Genomic DNA, 26,533 nt, shown 5'->3' on the forward strand with positions numbered 1-26,533 from the left:
TGTCAAACCCTGTTGGTATAATCCAGAAGCAGCACGCACCGCGCGTTTTCGCGCTGCATCTTGGGAATTGTAGTCCCCTCTTCTCTAGCCTCCAGCCAGCGCCTTCGCTCACATGACCAGCACCGGCGTTCCCGGCCTGTCACCTCTCCCTTGCCGGAGTGACACGTTAGGCTTTGCAGCGCGGGCCAGGAACGCTGCTTGTTCCAACGCCGCGCCGGCCTGGGCGTGGGGCGCGCGCGGACTATGAGCACGGCGCTGACAGACGTGGTGAGTCCGCGCCGCTGGGCGCGTTAAACAGAGCGGGCCGGGGCGCTGCCGCTGTGCGGGGAGGGGGCAGCTGGGCTCAGCTCATGCTGGGAGCTGCCCTCTTCGTGGCGCTCGTCGTCAGCGCTGCCTGACCCCGCCCCCGCGCCACTTGCTGCAGCTCGGGGCCACCCTGGTGCCGGGACCCGGGCAGCCCGTAGCTACGTCCGCCCCGCCCCCTCCCCCCCCCCGCCCCTCTGGGAGCCCGCCTGGGTCCGTGCCGGGTAACGGCCCGCAGGTCCTCGCGCCGTGTGTCCCTGCAGGCCGCCTGGCCTGGGGAGAAAGCGGGGCCGGGCTACATCGCGTTCCCCGGGCCCTCCCAGCGCTGGCGCTGATGTTACAGGCCCTGGGGGTGGGGTGGGATTGGCCAGCTCTGGCGGCCGGGGAGAGGGGAACCGACTCCCTAGGAGGGGAGGGGATTTGACGAAGGGCTTGTGGGAGCCTGTGTCTCAGCCGGCAACTCGCCTCGTTCTCCTGAGTCCCCGTCCAGTGCTCTGCCAGCCAAGCCCGGCATTGTGCCAAGCAGCTCCTCTAATCTGCTTCTCAGAAGCCACTTACTTTCCAGCACTGTCCTCCAGTTGTCCGCTTCCTCGCTGTCCTGTAAGCATCTAATGTACAACGCCTGGTCCCCCAGGCAGCCCCTTTGACTTCAGAAACCTGTAAGGCTCTGCCAGGCTTCATACGCTAGGAACTCCTCAAGACAGATTTTGCCATATGACACATTAGAGAGTGCATTGTGCACCTAGTAGCATCTAAACGTGTGTTGCTGACTCCACTGTTGAAATAAATTGTGCTAAAGGTCCAAATTTTTAAGGATTTTTAAAATAGCCACCAATGTAACAAACATGTGGGCTGTGTATAGATTGGCAAGTTTTTCTGGAAAATCATCTGCTTTTCCGGAAATACTTGCCAGCTGTCTACACTGGCCGCTTGAATTTCCGGAAAAGCACTGACTCTCATGTAAAATCATCAGTGCTTTTCCAGAAAAACTATGCTGCTCCCGTTTGGGCAAAAGTCTTTTTCTGAAAGACTTTTGCGCAAAAGGGCCAGTGTAGACAGCATAGTACTGTTTCTGCAAAAAAAGCCCCGATCGTGAAAAAGGTGATCGGGGCTTTTTTGCAAAAAACCGTGTCTAGATGGGCCACGGACGCTTTTCCGCAAAAAGTGCTTTTGCGGAAAAGCATCCTGCCAATCTAGACATGCTTTTCCGAAAATGCTTTTAATGGAAAACTTTTCCGTTAAAAGCATTTTCGGAAATTCATGCCAGTGTAGACATAGCCGTAAGTTAGATGTAGCTTTATTAAGAAGTTTACTTTATTGGGCGGGTCCATTGCTTCATGGAAAGACTGGCAGTTTTAAAGTTTTAACTACATTTTAGGTACTGCTAAAAGTGGAAGTTATGGTGACACTAAAGATAAATTTCCCATGGGTATATTCTCTTTCTATAGTTTTTCTTCCATTGTTTCTGTTTAGAATGTTTTAAATGGAAGCCAAATATGTATTCTAGTCTATGAAATTGAAATAAAGTGATCAAAATACAGGGCTAGCTTTGAAGCTGGTCGTCCCCCACAGTTTGTCAGCCAATAGAGATGTGATAATAATTCTATACTTGCAAATAGTCTTACTTCGGCTCCTTTTTGGAGATCCTTAGGAGCAGCTAACTGGCTGATTGCCTTCTTTATTTGGGTTCACTAACTTTCTCAGGGTTCACTGAGCCCTTACAAGTCCAGAGATTGAGTTCTTCCTTATTAGTTATTGAGACCGTGGATTCTCTTCCAAAATGAACAATTGAAGAAGAAAGTAGAGGGGATATTTCCTGTTATCTGCTGTAGTGTCTCAGCACTGCAGACAGGAGGCACTCAGCTCCCTGTTTAATTTTCCAAGTTTATCAGCAAATCAGCTTCAATCCTGTCTTAAACCAGTAGAGGCGAAGATGGGAAACACAATATGAAATTTTAAAACAATTTCAAATTTAAAGCATCCAACAAAAGTAATTGAAGTTCTACTCTAAAAACACTTCCTGGATTTAAAAAAGTGTGCAATTTAGATCTTTGTTTTAAAAAGTAATCCTAATGAGCCATGTTTTCATTGCAACTTTTGGGGAACACTGAAGTAACAGTATTATTCCATCACTTCTATTAACTTTATAGCTCAACTTCTTGTTTTTCCATAGGTCATTCTGGAAACAATGGACATACTCTTTAGAATAAGAGGAGGCCTGGATCTTGCATTTCAGCTGGATACTACTGACGGTGTGTCTATAAGAATATCATAGGATCATTTCATAGGCTGGCAAGAAGAAAATTAACTAACTATACTTGTATAAGTATTTCTTCACCTGCTCATTGAAGATTTAGGATTTCTCTCCAAACTGTATAGGAAAAGTGCATAAAGATTATTTAGTTTTTTGACTTCCCTCTGATGTTTCATTTATTGGCTACCTTCTCCTTTCCATTGCATTTTTTTTTATTTTTTAGATTTAGTTTAAAGCAATACCAATATCAGTAATTTTAGGTCTTCTTTATAATTTCCAAATGTATATCCCTTGCAGGATGTATATTGAGGCCATTTTACTTGTCCCACCCTTCCCTAAATATTTGTGAAACCCTGAAAAATCAAAAATTCATTTATAGTGACACTTGCTTAGCATGAATTCAGATGCATCAGAAATCCATTAATAGAAAAAAATTCACTTCAGTATGAAGAACATGGTCATGGTAATCTATGCTACTTAAATTTCATGGTAGACCATTTAGTAAGAGGAAGCAGCCACTCAGAGGCTTCTGCACTCAAACAGCTAGTTGCACAAGATTCTGCATCACTAAACTCACAAGAGGAGACCATTGTTAGGTACCACAGAATCAGCTCTAATATGTATTGAGTGACCTGCATGGAGGTGTTCTCTTCTACTTGAGCTTGTGATCTGGAATGGAAGTGAATGTATTCTAATTCTGTCCCTGGATTCCAGCCTCACCATCTCTTTTTCAGTTCCTCTCACAGACTCATTACTTGGATTTTGCTTAGAAAAGGGTCAATTTCACTCTCAGTGAAGCACAACAGAATAGGGATGCAAGAGACTAGTTGACTATCCAGTAAGCAAAAGCTTATCGGATAGTTGACTAGTCCCTCGACTAGTCGCTTCCCACCCCCCCATTGCTGCTTCTGATAGAGGCAGCAAGGGGGGGGGGGCGCAGGAGCTGGGAGGCAGGAGGCTAGCAGGCGTGAGCTGGGAATCAGCTGATTCCCGGCTTGCGCCAGAAGCGCAGCAGGACAGGACCTGGTGTGATCTGGGACAGCTGAACCCTGGCTCATTCTGGGTACCCCTGTTGCACTTTAGCCTTTTAAATGTCTTAAGAGCTCTTAAGACATTTAAAAGGTAGAGCCGTTAGCAGCTGGGAGCTAACCCCACTGGGACTCCAACTTATTGACTAGTCGATGGAAAAATCCATGGAGTAGTCAATTAGTTGATTAAATTTAACATCCCTACAACAGAAGTCCAAAATTATCTCATTGCAATGTATTTTGCAACTTAATATTCTACTAATAGAGAATCTCCTTATATATAGAAAAAGTAAGCATGTGGAAAGAGTGCAGGCCTTCACTAAAGAAGATTCCATTTTATTTTTGTTTACACAGATTGGAGTATTTTTGTATACTTTAATCACTACAGATATCAGTCTCAGACTTTTAATGAAAAACATATTATATAAATGGGGGAGGGGTCTACAATAAGTTAACCAAGTGTTGTTTTTTTAGAAAGGATATTCATAGCTATGATTGCTTTTGCGTAATTTTCTGCATTCTGAATACTGGATGACTTAATAGGACTAATCAAATATGTAAGGATTGCAATATCAGACCCTATGTTTGTTTGAAATAATGGCAATTACCTGTATGCTAAACTCAAAATGGAAATCTGAAATGTACATCTGGTAGCTATAGTAAAAATTTGGGAATAATTTGAACATCACTAACTATATCCTCATTCTGTTTTAGAGACTTCAGTGAAAAAGGCAGTAAAATATGTTTTCAGTGATCTGTCAACCAAACTGTCTTCAAATGTGCTGGTACTAAGAATTTGTCATAGTCCGGTGTATATATGGCCTAACAGCAGGATGAACAAAGTTCCATCAGAACTGACTGATAATTCTGTTTGTAAGGAGATAATACGATTTATTCAGTGAGTATGTTGGGAAAAATGGGACAGTCATAATTTTTGTAATAGATTAATTTCCTGTTATTAATTTCTCTCTGCTAATATTTCAGATTTGACCAAGAAGATGAAATTAAACGAAAACTTATAAAAAAGAAGGATAAAAAATTACAAGACATGGTATATATTTCACCCATATTAACAGTTTATAATAAGTAAAATGTTCATTTCTCACAAGCTGATCCACAGAAGTAAGCCTTTGCATCCACCGAGAACCCCATTGAAATCAATGGTGCTCTGCATTAGGGATGTAAAAGTGTAGTTGATTTAACTGATTAACCAATAAGTACAAGCGTTATTGTATTTCTCCTCTCCTTCCACTTGCCAGTACATTTTTTAGCAGGCTGGCCAGCAGCCCGGCTCAGTCCTGGCTTGCGACGGGTCTGGGACCTACTTCTGCTGTGGCTTGGCATTTAAAGTACATTAGGAGCTGGGCAGGCAGGCAGCCAGGTTCAGTTCCGGCTCACACTGGGTCCAGGAGCTCAACCCTCCTCTAGATAGGGGCTGCTGCCATCCTGGACCGCTGCTTCTTTATCAGAAGCATCAGTACAGGGCAACAGGCAGTCAATCCACAAGGGGAGTTGTTTTTTAAACTGGCTCCCTCGCAGACCAACTCCTATCTGGCACCCTGATACAGAGGCAGCAGCACAGAGGGGTGAGGCAGGAACACACTGGCTGCTGGCCCCACCCCCAGGGACTATAGAATAGTCAACTAACCAATAAGAATTAATGAGGTTCCTGGACTGTTCAATTGACTGAAATTTAACATCCCTACTCTGCTTGAATGCAAAGGTTGATCTGCACAGATGAGCATGCAGAAGTGGGATGTTAGTCTTTAATACTATCTGGGTACATCTAGACTACATGGCTCCGTCGATGGAGCCATGTAAAACAGTTTACTCGGCATAGTCGTTAAAATAAAAATGGCCGCTGTGCTGTGCCGACAATCAGCTGATCCGGCACAGCGCGGCAGTTTAGACGTGGCGCAGTCGACGGAGCCTTTGTTGATCGCTCCGGTATGCCTTGGCTTCCCTTGTTGACCACACCACTTCTAGACTGCCGCGCTGTGCTGGATCAGCTGATTGTTGGCACAGCACGGCAGCCATTTTTATTTTAATGAAGTGGGGATTATTTAAATCCCCGCTTCTTTGACTATGCCGAGTAAACTATTTTACATGGCTCCGTCGATGGAACCATGTAGTCTAGACGTACCCTCAGATATCTTAGCCGAGTTATTTGTTTCTGGTACTTGACATTGTTCAGAACGGCATCTTCCTTTAAACTCTCATTACATCTTACTGGAGTTGTCAAGGCCCTTTTTTGTTTTGGAGTCCTTAACTTAAATTGTTTCAGGAACCCCTTTATGTTCATGGGTCTTAGGAATCCCTTCCATCCCTCCTTGGTGCATGCATTGTTGAACATGTATTAAAGATACATGTAACTGTCTCTATTCTTTACAGCAGCAGATAGTAAATGTAGACCTTATGTTGGAAATGACAACTCCTTTGGCAGCTCTGGCTCCAGTCATTGAAAAGGAAACCAAGAGACACCACTATGTTAACATGACCTTACCAATAGATGTTGTTGTATCTGTTTCTCCAGAACAAACATGGGGGAAGTAAGTTGTAACAGATTCTCCCCCCCTCCCCCTCCCCCAAGCTCGTGTGGGAATGGGTCCTTGCGTTAACTGCACGGAGGCCCCGCTCCCTAGCTTTGCTCTGGGCTTGTACCCTAAAGGAAGTTAGGTATCGGTCTATGCCAATGCATTTGGGAGAGACCAACCTACTCCCCAGCAAGCCGCTAGTTTCCCCCTGGTTGGGGGAGAGTCACCCAAAGTCTGGGGTGGGGAGAGTCACCCAAAGTCGTGGGGTTACTCACGGCCCCTCCGGGTCTGTCGGGAGTGTTGTTCAAGAGGGTGGCGTCTTCGGCCATTCTGTCTTCGAGTCTGGTGCGTGTCCTGGGGTGCGGACCACTCTTCCCCTGGTGTCTCAGTCCCTCGCCATCGGGTGACCTCCCTGGCCGCCTCCGCCGACTCGGCGTCTCCGGCCGCTTTCCCCGCTGCCCGGCGTCCGTGGCTGCTTGCTAGGATGCCCGGACCTGCTCCGTGCTCCCAGCTGCTTCCGCCCTCGCCGCCCGGGATCTCCGCTGGCTTCCCCCTCCGTCCAGCATCTGCGACTGTTCGCTGGGACTCCCCCGCCTGCCGTGGGCTCCCAGCCGCTTCCGCCCCCGACCAGCTCGTCCGGCCGCTTTTTAAACGCGGCGCGCGGACCTGAGTGCACGCGCCGCACTGCCGGGGGAGCGAGCCGGTTTCCGCTCCCTTCCCCTGGCTCTCGGGATTGCCCGCGGGAGGACCTAGGGACGGGGGAACCCTGTCACACAAGTATAATACATCTTTGAGGTATTTTGTGGTATTTGAAGTATTTCTGAGTTTGCTTTAGTTTTCTGTTTTATGAAGCCTGTGGGTTTTTGAATGAAACTGTGGGACTAGTAGAACTGGAAGAGGCTCCTGGAAGCTGCAGCAGCTCGCAGAAGTGGGAGCCAATAGCTCCCAGCCAACATGGGCTGAGAACCGGCAGCTCCGTGTGGAGGCTCAGCAGGGTTGAAGCAGCCCTCTACCCACAGTGAGCTGTAGGCAGGGGCTGTGCTCTGAGTACTGGTTAACTGTTACCTTGTAAGCATCACCCTAACTATTAACATCCCTAGCCCCCCTCCCCCTCCAACTAAGTTTTATAATTATCATTCATGAGTACAGTATTAAATTGTTTAAAACTATTTAAAATTCATACTGCCTAAATATATAGTATCTTTTGTCTGGCAAAAAACATTCCCCTGGAACCTAACTCCTGCTAGTTACATTAATTCTTATGGAGGAATTGGATTTGTTTAACGTTTTGCTTAAAAGTAGTGTTACTCAAGAGTATAACTACAGGTTGAACCTCTTTAGTCCAGGACCCTCAGGACTTGACCAATACTAAACCCAGAGAAGTTGCTGCAGTCAATATTGTCTAGCAACATTACCAAGACTTCCACTGCTTACTAGGCTCTTAGAAGTCATTTAGGATAAATTAGAGCTAAATAACAATACAGAACACAGAGAGCCAGGTTTGGTGGCTGTAAAAAAACTTTATGGGACTGTGGGAATCTTGACCACTCCCATGATAGGGGGACTTCCAACTAATTAAAATCATGCCAGACCATGGATGTTGCCAGATCAAAGAATGCCAGACTAGAGAGGTTCAATCTATACAACGTTAAGTGAGGAGTTGTAATAGTCTTAATCACTATTAGCTCCCAAAACTGTATTGAACATTAAATAATATAATACTAAGTAATAAAAACCCTACATGTGAAAAAAGTAAGTACAGGCAGTCCCCGGGTTACGTACAAGATAGGGACTATAGGTTTGTTCTTAAGTTGAATTTGTATGTAAGTCGGAACTGGCTCCAGATTCAGCTGCTGCCACTGAAACTGACCAGGGGCTGACTACAGGAAGCCGGAGGCAGAGTTGCTCTACCCCCAGCTTCCTGGAATCAGCCTGATCAGTTTCAACAGCTGCTGAATCTGGAGCCTGGGACAGAACAGCTGGGGCGCTGCCCGGTAGGTTCCCACAGGACCAACCCGGCAGCACCTCAGCTGCTCTACCTGAGGCGTCCCGCAACACAAGCCTGGTCTGCTGGGGGGGGGGGGTGCACTAGCTGCACCCCCTTGCCACCCCCCAGCACACCAGGGAGACCCGAGCAAAGCCGCACAGGCGGAGGGACCCCGCCGCCTGTGTGGCTTTGCTCCTTTGCCCCCGAGCAAAGCCCCACAGGCGGCGGGATGCCGCCTGTGCGGCTTTGCTCGGGTGTCCCTGGTCTGCTGGGGGGGTCCAGCGGCTTTGCTGGACCCCCGCCCCCCCAGCAGACCGGGGGACCGGGAGAAGCTTTTCTCGCCCTGGAGGACACGGGTGTCGACATGCCGCCCCTGAGCTCTGGGGCGAGAAAAGCCCTGTTCGTAAGTGCGGATCCAACATAAGTCGGATCTGCGTAAGTCGGGGACTGCCTGTATACCATTACCACTTCACTATAGAAATTGGATACTATTATGTGATAATTCTTCACTTAACATTGAACAGATTCAACCTCTCTAATCTAGCACTCTCTGGTCCGGCAACATCCATGGTCTGGCATGATTTTAGTTAAACAGATGCCCACTTATTAGGGGTATGGCCAAGTTTCCCACTGTCCCATAAAATTTGTTTATAGACAGCAGTCCTGGCTCTTGGTGTTCTGCACTATTATTTAGCTTTGATTTATTCTTAAACCTCTTCTAAGAACCCAGTAAGTAGTGGAGGTGTTGATAATACTGCTAGACAATATTGACCTCCCATGGTCCAGCAAGTTCTCTGCTTTGGCATGGGGCAGGTCCCAAGGCTGCCAGACTAGAGAGGTTCAACCTGTACTTCCAGTTCAGCTTGGATGATTTACTGAATTAAGGCCAGATGATGCAGTACCTTCTGTGGCTGAGTCATTGGAATGTAGCATCTTTGCCCATATGAAGTGGGAATATCTTTGTACATGAGGTGGAATAAACATCTGACAAGGCTCTGCCCGTGTCTGTTAGTATGGGTTGAAGGAGGGGGAAGAGCAGTAGTTGCATTAAACTGGTTGTAGAGATGGATATGAGAGAGGGATTTGTATAGCTTTGCTGGTGTTCTAATTCTTAAATGTTTTTCTCATTTCTCAAAGTGTACAAAATCTACTGGTGAATGCAATCCATAAGCAACTAACTGATATAGAAAGATGCATTTTGAAATATATGAAGGGAACATCTATAGTGGTACCTGAACAATTTCACTTCATGCTACCAGGAAAAAAGCACCTTGTAACAATCTCTTATCCTACAGGCATTTCAGATAATCAGCTAGAGTCTTACAGAAAGGTAAAAGCTATCAGTTGACTGTTGTAGACCAAATATTGAGAGGTTAAGATTTCTAATTGACTGAAACAGAATACTAACAATATATATTTTGGTTCATTGAAACATATTTTAAAGTGTTCTCATCAGAGACTTTTCTTCATAAACAGAAGTTTTTTATATAAGATAACCTATATGGAGTTATATAGGAACTTTAAAGAAAATGTAAATGGTGAGGCTCTCAATGTAAATGTACTTGTATAATGTCCATTTTTCTCTGTTTAATTGTGTTTTTACTATGTTGCCGGATGATGTTTAAGAAATTATATTAAAAAACAGAATTTGCTCAAAATGTGAGCTCGTTTTCTTTTATTTGCAATAATATGTCGATACACCAACTGTTTCATATTTCTTTATTCTTAGTACTATTTAATGTATATTGTCTTTTTAATCTTTTTTTTTTTTTTTTTTTTTTCCAGACATTCTGTTTGTAATTGAGACTCTCTGCAAAGAGCTCCAGGAAAATGTGCTCCCAGTGTATGCTGAGCCCCATTCACGTCAGTGAGTCTCTGCATAAGCATTAGGGTCTGCCTGCCTGGAGTTCTTTGCAGTACTGGGATATGGGTGTTAAGCAAACACATTTAATATTGATTAGTCTAGAGGTTTTAATATGTAACAATTTCTAAACTACTATATTAAAAAATATTGGTTATGAAAACTTAATTATCATTTGGAATAATTTAAAGAATTTTGAATTATTCCCTTGTTCATTATCCCCCTCATTTTGATTCTGACTGGCATGTAGGAATTGCATGAACTGTTCCATCTGCCCTCTGATAGACCATATTTAAGAAGAGTGAATGCTTATCGCTTTCCAGATGAACCGTATAAAGATGGATATCTCAGAAATCCACACACACATCTCAATCCACTTGGCCTAGAGGCTGGTATGGTAAGTTTATTTGAAGCATTTTTAGGACAATGCTTCTTATTTTTATTCTTATTCTTGTTGTTAAATAAGTGACTGATAATCACAAATCTGATGTCATACCCAATGCTACATTTCCATTTCATGCTATCTCCATGGCATTGTTTTTAGCCGAGTAAAATTTCAGACTGTATGTGAGACAGCTACTGAAAACTAAAACTTTGTAAGTCAGGGAAATTAATCCAAACTCTCTCATTCTTTGTCCACCCTGTTTAGAGTTGTCATTGTCACACGGGTTGCAAATTGGAATTGGAAAGCTCTTTTTTTTTTTTTTTTTTTTTTTCAGATACAGTAAGGAGAAATTAATTTTACTTTTAAAATATTTATAAACTGGACTTAAATGCAGCACATTAAACCTATAGACAAATACTTCAATGTGAGTGTACCCTTTCCAGCAATTTTGGAATCTGCAGCTGAACCACAACAGTCAAAGGATTTAGTCATTGAGATTCTTTGCCAGCATTCTCAGACTAATGTCTAGAGAATGAAACCCTTTGAGAACCAAGCACTGAAAAGAATTTTGAGAGACTTAGTGAGTAGATTGAAAATCCTGGAGAACCTTTGTCTTATGTCATGGATTCTAAAGATGAGGTTTGTGACCTCCCCATCCTTTCTTCTATTAAATAGAAGATGGATCCCAGGTAGAAAGAAGTGGGAGTCCTAGGGTGATCCTGATATATCAAAGTTTATGACAAATATGGAAAAAATTGAGAACTGCGGGTCTGTGCTCATATTGCACAATCTGCCTGGTAAGATCTTCATAGCACCAATCTTAATTGAGAGACTATGTTGCTGAGTGCCCTGTGATGGCAGGTGAGAGTCTCAAGAATGCCACTAATAATCTTGATGAATTATAATATTGAGAGGAATAGTAATAGAGATGTAGTCGTGTTAGTCTAGTCTTGCTGAAACAAAATACAGGACTATGCAGCACTTTAAAGACTAGCAAGATGGTTTATTAGGTGATGAGCTTTCATGGGCCAGACTCACTTCCTCAGATCAAATACCCACCCAGAGAAATTAAAAAAAAAAAAAAACAAATTGAAAGAGCCAGACGAATACCCAGAAACCATCTCCTTCAAGACAGATCCAAGAAAACCAACAATAGAACACCACTTGTCATCACCTACAGCCCCCAACTTAAACCTGTTCAACGCCTTATCAATAAACTACAACCTATACTGGAACAGGATACTATACTCCGGGAGGCTCTGGGAGACAGATCTATAGACAATCACCTAACCTCAGGATGATTCTTACCAACAACCACAGAACATACCACACTAATACCAACCCTGGAACTTTCCCTTGCTACAAACCCCGTTGCCAGCTTTGTCCACATTTACTCTGCTGACATTGTCATTGGACCTAACTATGTTAGTTACAAGATAAAGAACACATATTCCTGTTCATCCAGAAATATAATTTATGCCATCATGTGCCAATAGTGTCTGTCTGCTATGTATATTGGACAGACTTCTCAGACACTTCGCCAAAGAATCAATGCACATAAAACAGACATCAGACAGTTTCACAAAGAAAAAACAGTTGCTTGCCATGTCAACCAGACTGGGCATTGTCTCAATGACCTGACTACATACATCCTGCTTCAAAGGGACTTTAACACAAGATTACAAAGGAAAGCCTCAGAACTGTCATACATGCTTAAATTTGACAGTTTACGAATGGGCCTTAACAAAGATGCTAATTTATCTTACCCATTAAAAAGATAGCTTCCCCAATTATCACCCCAATATCATTATCTCATAGACACTAATCTCCCCCTACCCACCCACCCTGCGCTGTTCTAAAATCTGATTTGTCAATTTTATGTGTGTTCACTTTTTTTTTTATTGTATCCCTTTTGGTATATATGGTCATGCCAATTTTCTTACACAATTTGATCTGAGGAAGTGGGTCTGGCCCACGAAAGCTCATCACCTAATAAACTATTGTTAGCCTGTAAAGTGCTGCATAGTCCTGTCTTTTGTTTCAATATTGGGAGGAGTTTGTGGAGGGACTTGTGGACTCTGTCTCTTTTTAATTCTCTCCCTTTTTATTTCATCTCTTTTAGATACATCTAAACTTGTCGGGGAAAGACTCAGTGATTTTTATTTCCATTTTCATTGTGTATATTTTTGCTTTAATAAATGGTAATAGAGTGCTGTTAGGTTTATTAGTGTCTTGTGATCTGCTCTGGAAAAATGTTAGGGCACAGTACTCTGTGTTAATTATATTAATGCTTCTATTATTAACTTTTTTTATTTGTGAGTAGCATTTTATAGATATCAGATCAGGTCCTGGCCTGAGAGACTTTTACAATCTAAATAAATATTACAAAAAATAAAGGTATGAGATCTTGGGCAATGAAGGGGAAAAGACAACATTAAAAGACCTTTGTATTTCATTAAGGTGCTCCCAGTGGTTTTAGGGCAGGAATAAATAAAATTATTATAATGTATACTAATAGTACAGATCTTAGTTTTAAAAATATCTTCTTCTAACACCATCTCTGCAGCCATATCTGTCACTCCTTCCTGCTTCTCTGCTGCTCCTGCTGCTATACTATGCTGCTTTGACTGTAGAAACTGCAGAGAGCAGTGTTGTAATACTAAAGAGAGGCAAAGGGTTAAAAGCAGCAAGAATAGCAGCTATCAGGAGGAAGATGGGGGGGAAGCATGTCCCCTTGCATCATCTGCGGGGAATATACTATAGAGTTTTAGAATTCATAGTATGTATAGATTTAACATCCGTTTGGCAGGGACAACACCACAGCAGCCCAACACAATAATACTTAACTTGAGAAAGGGGAGCTACACAAAAATGAGGAAGTGGGTTAAACAGAATGTAAAGGTACAGTGCCAAAATTGAAATTTTTCCAAGCTGCATGGAAACTTTGTATTTAAAGACACTTTATTAGAGGCTCAACTTAAAGGTATACCCCAAATTTAAAAACATAGGAAGAGAACCAAAAAATATGCCACCATGGGTAAACACCAAAGAAACAGAGGCAAAAGGGCATTGGTTAAAAAGTGAAAGTTAAATCCTAGTGAGGAAAATAAAAAGGAGCATAAACTCTGGCAAATTAAATGTAAAAATACAATTAGGAACGCCAAAAAAAATGGAAGAACAGCTAGCCAAAGACATTCCAAAAGTAACAGGAAACATTTTTCAATACATCAGAAGCAGGAAACTGCTAAGTAACTAATGGGGCCACTGGATGATTGAGACACTAAAGGCACACTCAAGGATAAGGCCGTTGCAGAGAAACTAAGTTCTCTTCATTCATCTTCGTGGCTGAGGATGTGAGGAAGATTCCCAAACCTGAACCATTCTTTTTGGGTGACAAATCTGCGGAACTATCCCAAACTGAATTGTCATTAGAGGAGATTCGTGATAAACTAAGCAGAAATAAATCACCAGGACCAGATGGCATTCACCAAAGAGTTCTGCTAGAACTCAAAAGTGAAATTGCAGAACTACTAACTGCAGTAGGTAATCTGTAATTTAAATCTGCTTCTGTATCACATAACTAGAAGATAAATAATGTGATGACAGTATTGTACATAGGCTACACAGGTGGTCCCAGCATTGATAGGCCAGAGAGCCTACCTGGGAAAACTGGTTGAACCCATAGTAAAGAAAAAAATAATCAGCCATGTACATGAACATGATTAGTTGGGGAAGAGTCAACATTTTTTTTTTTTTGATAAGGCAAAAATTAGGAGGGTTGTATCATTTTACTAGAATTCTTTGAGGACAAGGGGTATCCAGTGGCTATAGTACATTTAGGTTTTCAGAAAGCCTTCAACAAGGTCCCTCACCAAAGATTTTTTTAAAGCAAAGAGGGAATGTTCTCTTATGGATTGGTGTAACTGGTTAAAAGATAGGAAACAAAGTGTTAGAATAAATGGTCAGTTTTCAGAATGGAGAGTGGTAAATAGTTGTGTTCCCCAAGAGTCCATACTGGGGTTAGTGTACTATTCAATGAAAATGGATAAACAGTGATGTATCAATTTGCAGATTCAAAACTACTAAAGATAGTGAAGTCCAAAGGAGACTGTTAAGTGTTACAAAAGGAGTTCACAAAACTGGAAGACTGGACAACAAAATGGCTTATGATATTCAGTGTTGATAAATACGAAGTAAAGAACATTGGAAAGCATAACATCAACTATACATATAACATCATGGGGGCTAAATTAACTGTTAACCTGAAAGAGGTCTTTAAGTCTTTGTGGATAGTTCTCTGGAAACATCCACTCCATGTGCAGCAGCAGTCAAAAAGGCTAACAGAATGTTAAGAATCATGAACAAAGTGATGTGTAATAAGGTAGAAAATATATTGCCTCTTTATAAATCCCACAGTACATCCACATCTTGAATACTGTGTGCAGCTGTGATCACCCCATCTCAAAAATGTTATTGGAAAAGGTTCAGAAAAGAGCAACAAAAACTCAGTCTTCAGCTTTGAAAAGAAATGACTGAGAGGTTATGATTGAGGTCTTAAAAAATCATGACTGGTGTGGAGAAAGTAGATATAAGGTAGTGTTATTTACTCCATAACACAAGAACTACACGTCACCAAATGAAACTAAAGGAAGTATGAACTAGAAAAAATCATGGATAGGTCCATCGGTGGCTATTAGCCAGAATGGGCAGGAATGGTGTCCATATTCTTTATTTGCCAGGGATGGATCATTTGATTACCTATTCTGTTCATTCCTTCTAAAGCACCTGGCATCAGCTACTGTTGGAAGACAGGATAGTGGGCTAGATGGACCTTTGGTCTGGCCCATATGTCCATTCTTATATTCTTTTCAGATCTTGCATCTATTCTAATTTCTGTACACTCTATTTTATATATATTTGCATCTGACTAGGTATTTATTCATGTTCTGTAACCAGCTTGGACAGACATCTACCAATGTTATATATTGTGACAGTGGTCTGATAGCCGTTCCTCTGCATGGCGCTAAACATTCTAGCAAGTGATCTAATTGGCTTTTAATAACTAGGTGTTACTGTGACCTACACTTTAATTTAAAGTGATTCATTAAACACTGCATTTGGCACCCATACATAGCCATTTCATTGGCTTCTAGGATTTTCTAAATTTGAATTTATTCCCTAACATGAGTCTTCAGTATGCCAAATACAACATTCCAACTGTTCCTGAATTTAAAGATAATTGCTTACAAGTCTAGTGGTAAGTTATCACTGATTCAGTTTTAAAATTTTAAATTTTAAAAATACTCTTTCAGAATTTCACCTTTGTTCTTTAAAACAAAAAAACCAAAGCAAGAAGTCTCTCAGCTATTTCATGAATCAAAATCAGTAATTTGAAAAATCATATACCGCAAATGTCAAAATCAAATAATGAATTTTCAGCTTCTGAGACAGAGCTCCTGATATAGAAGGTTTTGTTTTTTTTCTTTTCAGGTGTATTTGGTACATGGTATATATAGTTATCATCATTACATGCAAGATCGGATAGATGATAATGGCTGGGGGTGTGCCTACCGGTCTCTGCAGACTATCTGTTCATGGTTCAAGCATCAAGGTTACACAGAGAAATCTATACCTACACATAAGGAAATTCAACAGGTACTGGACAAAGACAGATTGCATTTCATGTGTATTTACTGTATTCCTCTAGAAAAGTCAGTTTATGCAATAGAACTGATTTAAAGTACTATTCCATTCATTTTAATGTGCTCTACAGAATTAACTTCTTAAAAAATGCAATTTATGTTTCTCTTTTCTAATCCATTCATAGTTACTATTCACATTTTTCTGTAAGACTTCTGAAGTATCACTTCTAGAATATTTTGTGGTAAAGTATTCTGTTTTCAATTATGTACAGTAAGTGACATTAAAATAGTTTCCCTTTCTTCAAAAGAGTTCCATGAAATAAGAATTTTATTTTAAGTTCTTTTGGTTGGTAGTCTCTTGAAATATCAAATCATAACATAGTCAAAACACACACAGGGCTTGCCTACACTAGGGAGAAGATCAATGCTGACGCAAGCGATCTTCTGGGGTTCTAGTGAAAATCTGCTAATTCAACTGAGAGGGTACTCTCATCGGCACCAATAGTCCTGCTCCTCATGAGGAGTAAGGGAAGTCGACAGGGGCATGTCCTCCCATTGACCTTCCGCTGTGTGGACAGCGCCAAAATGTGACTTTGGTTGGACAGCTCTAGTTACGTTAATTACACAGCTGGAGTCAAAATATCTCAAGTCGATTTTCCCCTTTAGTGTAAACCAGGCCTCAGTGATTACCAAATGAGAGATTTAAGAGCCCAGTTCAATTCCATTAAAGTCAATTAAAAGACTCCCTTCTGACTTTGAGGGAGTCAGATTAGTAAGGACTGATTTAATCCTTTCTTTGGCAGACATCGTGTATGTGCAAACACAGAGAGATTTTTCTGTTTGGAATGTTCCTGAAATTAACATTCTCTTCTTTGTGAGAAGTGTGCATGTATGTCTTGCATGGTTTCTCCAGAAGTACTAACATAACTAAACATATATGTTTGGTTAGCTCATTCTGTACAGCTAGCAGAAACTATCAACTTGCGTCTTTAATGTCTTGTGAAAATAGTATTTTGGTTTATATTTATTTAACTATTTTAGCAACATAGTGATTTTTGTAAGAATTAAGATTCTACCATAATACTTAACACTCATACTGGGATTTCTAGCTGAATCTTTATCAGAGTATAAATAGTAAAAGGTAGCTAAAATGTTAACTGTTAACCCACTTGAGAATGAAATTGATTCAGTTCAACAGACACAAAATAAAACGTACATAATTTTCAATATTTCTTTATGTATAGAAATAGAATTTGAATAAAGTTTTAAAATTCATTGTTTTTATGTTCTTACAAGAGTTGTAGGTTAATTATACAGTTAAGGTTTTTAAGCTAAACTGTTATTGTCTATGTGCACAGAATTTCTAATAGGATGGTATGTATAACAAATATAAGCCCATTGAAGGGAGTTCCATGAAGTTAGACCCAATATATAACAAATATTTTTGTGAAATTTTTGTCTGAAGCACTATTCTAATTTTGCAAAAATTAAGAAAATAGTAATATTTCTTCTTGTGTTTTTTTTTCTTCTTCTTCAAGCTACATTTAGTTACATTTATCAGCTGGTGTTTGAGAAAAGAAAATGTTTCCAAAATAGGCAGAAAAATGTTACCATTTTTCAATGGTGTCTTTGTTTCATTAAATATTCAATCATATCTGTATTTGGTAAATTTCACAACATAGGTTCCAGAAATATTATAGTATTTGTAAATTAAGTGGATATGATAGGTAGAAATTGTAAACATGTCCATTACATACTGTTTCTTTTTGATTTATGGGATGTGTGTTACAAAGGCGCTAGTTGATATTGGAGACAAGCCAGAATCATTTGTTGGGTCGCGGCAGTGGATTGGCTCTATTGAAGTACAGCTTGTATTGAACCAGTTATTAGGAGTAACTTCAAAAATACTATTTGTCAGGTAAGAATGAATCTTTTTGTTAATTTTGTATCTCATTGATTAATTCTTTGTTGAGGGGGAAGAAGTGTTGTGAGGAATCCATCACTTAAGAGACTTAGCATAGGCGTGAGCAGCACATTTCATTAGGGTGTGCACCCAAAGAATTTTTTCAAAATGTACTCTTTGACCCCCCATTAGCCACGCCTTTGGAGGTACACTGTCGGTGCAATATGGACACATGACCAGAAGTAAAAGATTCATGTGACACCCTCCCCCGCCACGGACTTTTCCCACCATCCTCCTACCAATAGGGATTAGTTTGGCCCCCACCAAACCTCCCCTCATGCAACTATCCTGCAATTGCATTAACCCAATGTGTGTGACATTAACTTGGGGACGGAGAGGCTGTGGGAAGTGTTCCCTCTAAGAGTTTCCTCCCATGAGCAGAATAAATTTTGTGTTGTGCACCAGTACTGAGTTTGTGGCTTGTTTGGATGTGGCACCCAAGTTATTAATAAATATCTTATAAACCTCTACCTTTTTTTCTGCTGCCCTGTCTCCCCCCCCTTGCTCCATCAGCTCCCCTGGTGCTTGCTGCCCCCCCCCCCCCCCACCCATCTCTGCTGTCCTGACTCCTGCCCTTCTCACTGCCCTCAGCATTCCTGCGACCTCTCCCCTCCACCAGCCCTTCTCTTCACCCCGTGCCCACTCCTCCAGGAGCCCCACTCTCATCATGTGATCTACCCCTCCTCATCCCCTCTAACACCTCCCTCTACACACCTGCCCTGCCTCTCTCCTCTGGTGCTGGTCCCTCCCCTGCAGGAGGACCTTTTGCTTCACCCCCTGTTGGGTTGAGGTATGTGAGGGGGCTTAGGTCAGGGGGTTCCAGTGTACAGATATAGGGTGTGGGGCAAGGGGGAGTGCAGGAATGGCTGTGGCCAGATGGGGGCTTAGCCCCAATTGGAGATTTGTTGGCCAGGCTTCATTTTTAAATAAAATAGTATGTCAAACACACAAAGTTTCTGCATTGCCTTTATAAGAAGGGCAGAGAACCTGTCTTGAGTCAGGGGTCATTGACCCACAGAAAAGTAAGTTGAGAGCACGGGACATGGTACTGGGGAAGGGTGCCAGTGGGGGCAGGGTTCTGCGGCTGGGGGCAGGGGAGAGAGAACAGGGTGCCGGGAGGGGGAAAGGAGACAGATTTCTGCAGCAGGAGGCAGGGTGCCAGGGGGGCAGGTTTCTGCAGAGGGGGACAATTCTGTGGCTGGGGGCAGGGGAGAGGTGTGACGGCACATTGGGGGTCCCCCGTCTCCTGCACCCCGAAATGGCACAAACAGACTGCACCAGCCGGTGGAATAGAGGAAGTTTATTGCCTCTCCAGGATGCAGCACAGCACAGATGGAATCTGGTCCCAGAGCTGGGCTAGGATGCCTCAGGCCCCCTTGAGATGGGGGGAGACTGGGCCCCTAAACTCCAGCCCCTTTCCCTAGGCTGTCTCCTCCATGCTCCCAGACAGCAACTAAACTCACTCGCTTCCAGCCCTGCCCCCCAGCCAGGGCAGCCTCCACCTTTCTTTGTTCCTCTTCATGGGGGGTATCTGGTTCAACTGGTTTGGCATCACCTTTGCATAGTGAGGTTTTCCCTGCTGGGTCTTGCTCCAGACAGCAGAGGTCACCACAGCCCAGCAAGTACCCCCACTACGTCACAAGAGGGAATGGGGGAAGGAGGGTGGGGGACAAAGTTCTAGGGCAGGGTACCAGTGGGGACAGGGAGTCCCCTACACCAGCCTTGGAGGGAAGACTCCGCCGCGCCCTGCCTCCGGGGCTGACCCCCTGCAGAGGAAGGAAGCCCCGTTGCGCACTCCCTCCCGCCAAGCAGGGAAGTCCGTGCACGCGGCCCCATAGGGCACGACCCCCGTGGGCCAGCCGCACTGCTCCCAACCCGACCCCGACTCCTCCTCCAACTCCTCCTCCTTGGGCCAGCTGCGCTGCACCCGATCCCCTGCCCGGGGCACCCCCCTACCACTTCTTCTCTTTCCTCCTTCCCCCCCCCCCCGCCCGGAGTTTAAAGTCACCGTGCTTTACTCTTTCCGCGGGGTCCTAAGACTCACCGGTTTTGACCGCGCAGCTGTGCATGCGTGGCAAACCTGGCGCGGCACTCGTTCCCCAGAGCGCCGAAGCAGCGCACCTTCTAGTGTGGGGGCTTGTGCCCCCACGCCACGGGCAGCCCTTTGAAACATTAGAGTGTGCCTGTTCACACCCGGCACACCCCGTGCGCACGACTATGAGACTTAGTAATAATAGGACCCCAATCCAGAGGGGATCTCCTGCAGGTGGTCCCTGCACCGAGCCCCAATGAAGTAAATGCGGCTATGTATAGGCACATGGGATCTGTTTGTGCAGAGCTCTTTCCAGGATTGGGTCTAAGTTTTGTTGTATAGTCAATTGCTCGATTACACTTTGGCTCATTAGAAGAGATACTCAAGCAATCATATAGTCAATGTCAGTTAGGTCTATGAATATAGTATAAGAAAAAGGTTATATATCGGAGCTACTCAACACCCAGCCCACACGGTGGTTTGGGTTTATATGGGGCTCAACGCATGGCCCTCGGGTAGGATCCTTTGAACATGGCCTCCACTGGGAACACACTCCACAATGGTGAGATGTCTCCCAGGTGAGGTGAGCACTCAGACACAAGTGGACAGACTGATTGGAACAGATGGGTACAGGGTGTCGGCATTTCTAGCCCCCAGGGAGGAGGTGCTGGGAGACCGGGGCATTGTGGGAAGTACTGGCTGCTTAGCCTTGTGCACAGAGCCAGAGAGGTGCTGACTGGCTCTCACTGGCCACATTTGGGTCCGGTGCCATGGCCGGGCACCCTGCTTCTGTCACGCACGGAGTGATGGACTCCTGTGTGGGGACATCAGCCCTGCTGAGAATCCATAACGGGGCTCTTGGGCACCTGTCCTTTTTTCCCTCTCATGTCTGGCCTGACTTGCCCGGCTCCCTGCCTGCAGCAACTTGGAGTGCTCTGGCTTGGAAACTTCTTCTTATAATAAAATCACTCCAAGAAATGTACAACCTGAAGCTTCAAGTTAAGCACCCAAAATACTGGTATACAATTTTCTTTTTAATAAGAAGCATTAAAAATGGCAGTGGAGAAGAGACACTTGTTGGATGAACACCGTGTTTTCAACCCTGTTTGGGAGATGGAATTTTTTTTTTGCAGAGATAAATGGAAAACCAGCGTATTATCTTTGTCAAGACTATTGCTGAGTTAAAGAAAACAAACCTGCAATGGCACTATGAATCTTGTCGCCCTGAATTCAAAGACTTGTATCCACCTTACAGGAATTTAAGAAAAACGAAGATACGTTCATTACTGGAAGGTTACCATACTCAACAATATGTTTCGTTCACAAGTTAAAGATGCTCTTACAGAAGCCTCCCCACACACCGGGCTCCTGGCCCCGCTGGGTTGTACATTGCAGCTCAGCTGCAGCGAGCCCAGCCACCAGCCTTCCACCAGAACTCTCTGGTGCTGGAACATCTGGGCCAGGGAGTGTCAGTTATCAGAGGTTTAATCTGTATATGCAAATGATCACTGTTAAAGGAGGGTGATTGGGGTGGAACAGTAGGTGGAAATCAGGGGAGAGGGGTTTGGGATTCAGCCAGGAGGGAGCAGTTATGGGGATGGGAATAATTGAGGATATGCAGGTAGGAGGAGGTTTGGGGATTAGCTGAAGGGTATCAGTATGCAGTAGGGACTGTGGAGCATGAGTGGATAGGTGGGAGACTGCGAAGGGGGATGTGGGACTTGCAAATAATAGGGACAGAGGATACTGCCAACCTGACATTCCCCCTCCCCATGTGTATGCCCAGATCTTGGGTCATCTCTCTTTGCAGAGTTTGTGCCTCCTATCTGTACAATAACTCCTCATGTAACCTTGTAATTATGTTTCTGAAAAATGCTACTTTAAGTGAAATGATGTTAAGCGAATCCAATTTCCATATAAGAATTAATGTAAATAGGGAGGGTTAGGTTCCACGGAGATTTTTTTTCAGTAAACTGACACACACACACACACACACTAAACATTTTACACAATTTTTAAACAAACAATTTAATACTGTACACAGCATATAATACAGCAATTACAAATGTATGTGACTAAATAGTGAGAGAGATGCTAATGCTGTGTTTCTTATACAGCCAGGGTTCTGAGCTAGCTTCTCAAGGAAGAGAACTTGCTAATCATTTCAAGACAGAAGGAACTCCAGTTATGATTGGTAAGCTTTTCATTACTGAAAAATTCCAATGAATGTTTGTTGATCACTTCCACCAAGATTTGTCATATACAAATTAGAAATGTAAATGAGTAGTCAACAGTATTGTTAATCTAGTCAACCATTCGCATTTCCCCACCTCTTGCTGCCTCTCATACAGAGGCAGCAAAGGCGGGGAAGCAGGAAGGAGCCAGTGCTGTGGGGCGCCAGCTTAAAAGTCGGTTTCCCCCCAGCACTGGCTCCACAGTGTTGCCTCTCCCTCCCACTCCGTGTGCTGCCACCTCTATCAGAGGCAGCGATGGGGGAGGCTGCGACGAAGTAGCCTCTGCCTGTGGTGGGCCAAGGCTCCCTGCAGACAGAGGCTGCTTTTCACCCTATATCAGAGGCGGCAGCAGCATGGAGTGGCAGGTAACCAGTCTGCACAGGCAGCTGGTTTTTAAACCAGCACCACGTGCTGCAGCCTTTGATAGAGAGGCAGCAGTGCAGGGTGGCAGGGGGCTCCCTGAGACTGAGTCCAGAGCGCACTGGCTTCCAGCTCCGCCCTCGGGAACTATAGAATAGTTGAGTAACTGATTAAAAATTCATGCGGTTACTCAACGATTCTATTTATCCAATATCTGATATCCCTATTACAAATATGTAACTACTTAATGTGTGTACAGAAGAACTTCTAGGTGTCCAAACAACCTGAACATAGAAATGCCATTGGTCCAGAATCCTGTCTTCCATCAGTGAACCATGCCAGGAGGTTAAAAGGGAATGAATAGAAATGAGCAGTTTATTGTGTGATTTATCTGCTGTCATCCAGTCCCAGCATCTGATAGTCAGAGGCTAGGAATAGTGAGTGCATGGGTTAGGTCCATCAGTGCATGGGCTTTTTTGGACCATTCTGGCAGTTTGCTGGATCACATACCTTTGACTGGATAGGGAACTTCCCTACCACTGAGATTATGCAATACAACTAAACATCCCCTTTTGCCACTGTAGGGAAATTGAGGTATTTAGAGATGTTATCTTTAAAGGAGATACACTATAATCAAGATTTTTTTCAAGAGTTACCATGCAAGTGGTTCTCAGTATTCACTCTTAATGCATTTGATTTTGAATACTGCTTTTGAAATTCTTAATGTTCAGAATGAAGTGAGAGCATGTAAGAGAATGGGAAGGAATATTGCATATTATTTTTCTTTTAGTCCCTACTTAACTCAGTCTAGTCACCCAACATGTAACCTCTTTTGAAGTGCGAAACAGACAAGTAGTATTTATTGTTAACAGGCTTTTACATATAATCCTCATAGTTTTAACATTTTAGATTGTATACATTAGCCTTGGTGTCTAGTAAAACACTGTTGTGCTCTGGTTATACATACCATATCCCTCCTTTTTCTCCTCTGATTTATTGCTTACAAATTTCCCATTATTTTTGATTTAGTCTTTTCTCTTCAGACTGGGTTCCTTTTTTAGAACTGACCACTCTATAGATTGAACATAATGTTGTATTGAAAATGTTCCCCTCTTATGATGGTGGAGTTAGGATCATAATGCTGATTTGGGAGAGAGATTAAAAGATCAAATGGTTAAGTAAAATCCAGCACTGGCTCCTGCTCTACCCCTTGCTGCCTCTCTCTGATAGAGGCATCAAGGGAAGAGGAAGCAACTAGTCACCTACTCCCTTACATCCCTACACCTGACGAGTGCCAAACCAGAAAATGTGCTGAACCATGGGAGGTCAGTATTGTCTAGCAGCATTACCAATACTTTTATTGCTAACTGGGCTCTTAGACATTTAGGGGTAAATTAGAGCTAAAGAACAGCACAAAACACTGAGAGCAAGGACTGGTGGCTGAAACAAACTTTAAGGCACCATCAGAAAATTGGCCACACCTATGATAAGTGGACATTCAGCTAAGTAAAATTATGCCTGATCACGGATGTCACTGGACCCAGAGGGCTAGACTGGAGGAGTTCAACGTGTGTGTGTGTGTGTGTGTGTGTGTGTGTGTGTGTGTGTGTGTGTGTGTGTGTGTGTGTGTGTGTGTGCGCGCGTGCAAAAAAGTAAGTCTGTCAGACAGCATAATACAGAGTCTTAGGGTATATAACTTCTCCAATCTAGGTGGAGGTGTTCTGGCTCACACAATACTAGGAGTGGCATGGAATGAAGTTACAGGGCACACAAGATTTCTGATTCTAGATCCACATTATACTGGTGCTGAAGACCTGCATATTATCTTGGAAAAGGTATGATTTTAACTTTTCATTTAGTTTCTGCATACAAATGCATGGTTATATGGCATGACAAATGTTGGAGAGAACATAGTTTGTACAGGTATACTTTTAATTTATCAAAAAAATTTACAAATACGTAGATGTGTTTACTATACTTGTGAGCACTTGAGGGATATGGTTAGTTTATACATAATAGTATAAACTTGTGTATTATGTTGCTCAGTCCCTGGGCTGAAGGACACTATAATCCCAAGGAAAATGCTGATCCTACATGGTGGCCAGCCCAGAACCCAACTTAATGTACCAGTATAGTACAGTATACCTTTACATCTGGCCTGTGGAGCTTTCTGAGTCTGAAGAGGTGCTTTTTCTGAGAAACATGTTTTGTTTTGCTGTTATTTTTGACAGTAAGAAGGAATGCTCTTTACTTCCCTCAGGACTGAACATCCTTGATGCCACCACCTTGTGTCTAACATAGTATCTGGTTACATGTGTTTAATATCAAAATTTTTAGAGAGACGGTCCCCTGAAATTAGGTAATTATATTTTGTACTGATACAGACAAAAAGCTAAGGGTGTCTTTAAAAAGGAATACATGCACATTTTGGGAATATGTTTGGCCTCTGACTTTCTAATTTTTATAGTTGGTAAGATAAACCATGCAATGACATCCTCTTAAATCTGCAGATAGATGGCTTCAGTTCCTCTGCTCTTGCTCTAGATTTGCTATACCAATAGCGCAGTGTAATTAATGAGGCTTATCAGGTTCTGTTTATCTTATAAGCAATCAGTTTCATTATGTAGCAGCTCTAGAATACTCAGCAAGAGGGGTAGAAATTGGAACTGTGCAGAGAAAAGGGATATCTTAAAACAATTTGTGAGACTCTGGGAATGGTGGAATAACAAATACTATCGCAGTAGTAAGCTCTATACTGGGAGGAGAACTCCTCAACAGCCAGGTAGGAGGAAGGTAGTTTCAGATTTATTAACCTACTAAACTGAGGCCAATTTTGAATTGAGAAACGTTTTGGTATGAATTCCATCCAGCATGCTCTTGTCCTGGCAGCTGAGATTGAAAACTGTCCTTGAACTACTTCTCTTTTGCATCTGCCTCTGATTCATATGGTAGGTTTCTGGTAATATTTTAAAGTCCTGATACTTGTCTAGTCAGACCCATGGGACTTCACAATTGATACGTAAATATTCTTTACTCTTGTCAATTTCTAATAAATCCTGCAGACATTTACAAATGCACTCAACTTTAGGCACCTGAGTAGTCTCAATGACTGACTAAAACTTTTAATGTGAAATGTAAACATGCATAAATGTTTGCAGAATTGAGGTCTAAGTTAAGGTGAAATTTCTAAAAAGCACTCCCCTTAGTGCATGCAATATTTTCTGAGGAGTTGATTTGACCCTGTATTTAACTTTTTGAAAATAATTGATTTGATTCAGCATAAAATGTATAATAAATAGCACAGGAGTTTACTGCCTTCAAAACATAAGGCAGAAGATAACATTGCTACTAGACTTCAATTTTAACAGTGTGAGGGAAAAAAAAACCTGTTAAATTCAGTATATGCATTATGAAAATTATGCAGATTGTTACTGGTCCTTGAATACCATCAAATCTAGCCAGTTTAAGCACAATTGTCTTAGAAATGACATTATTTTGCTTTTTCCTATACAGGCTTGGTGTGGATGGAAGGGCCCAGACTTTTGGAGCAAAGATGCTTATTACAACCTCTGCCTACCTCAGCGGCCAAAAACTATTTAAATTCCAATTCAATAAATCATATTAATCCAGAATAAGACTTGATATAGACAGCTGCCCTATTTAAAATAAAATGCCTAATTTGTACAAAACTTCACTTATTTTGAATTGGAATGGTATTTTGACAGTAACTGATTTAAATGCTAGATGAATTCACTGTGCTTTAAATATAAAATGCCTTTTTAAATAAAAGCCTTTAAAATGGAAAAAAGGGTAAATCACATTGAACAGCATTTTTGTATAGACAGGTTTAATTGAAAGTGTTTACTTATTTGCCAAAATTAAGACAATCTAATAATCTGGTGGGGTTGGGATTTTTGTTTTTCTTTCTGAAACCTCCTAAAGTGCCTTAC

At 42.5% G+C, this 26,533-nt stretch overlaps 1 protein-coding gene across 6 annotated transcripts; it reads left to right on the forward strand.

The window, feature by feature from the left end:
- The first annotated feature begins 128 nt into the window (after nucleotides 1–128).
- Nucleotides 129–26,277, forward strand: UFSP2 (UFM1 specific peptidase 2). 6 transcript variants are annotated; one of them, XM_075930325.2, is made up of 12 exons: nucleotides 129–267; nucleotides 2,477–2,555; nucleotides 4,300–4,483; nucleotides 4,570–4,636; nucleotides 5,977–6,134; nucleotides 9,244–9,436; nucleotides 10,218–10,364; nucleotides 15,843–16,007; nucleotides 17,788–17,912; nucleotides 22,107–22,183; nucleotides 24,294–24,418; nucleotides 24,844–26,277. In XM_075930325.2, exons 1-12 carry the CDS (start codon nucleotides 244–246, stop codon nucleotides 24,847–24,849), a joined length of 1,350 nt encoding a protein of 449 aa, XP_075786440.1. In that variant the 5' UTR covers nucleotides 129–243; the 3' UTR covers nucleotides 24,850–26,277. The 6 variants fall into 6 exon arrangements, with proteins under 6 accessions (XP_075786440.1, XP_006128535.1, XP_006128536.1 ...); XM_006128473.4 differs by having other exon boundaries at nucleotides 26,097–26,277; XM_006128474.4 differs by having other exon boundaries at nucleotides 5,980–6,134; nucleotides 26,097–26,277.
- The last annotated feature ends 256 nt before the right edge of the window (nucleotides 26,278–26,533 follow it).

Source organism: Pelodiscus sinensis, chromosome 4 (assembly GCF_052426305.1).
Source record: "Pelodiscus sinensis isolate ZL-2025 chromosome 4, ASM5242630v1, whole genome shotgun sequence".
Lineage (NCBI taxonomy): Eukaryota > Metazoa > Chordata > Testudines > Trionychidae > Pelodiscus > Pelodiscus sinensis.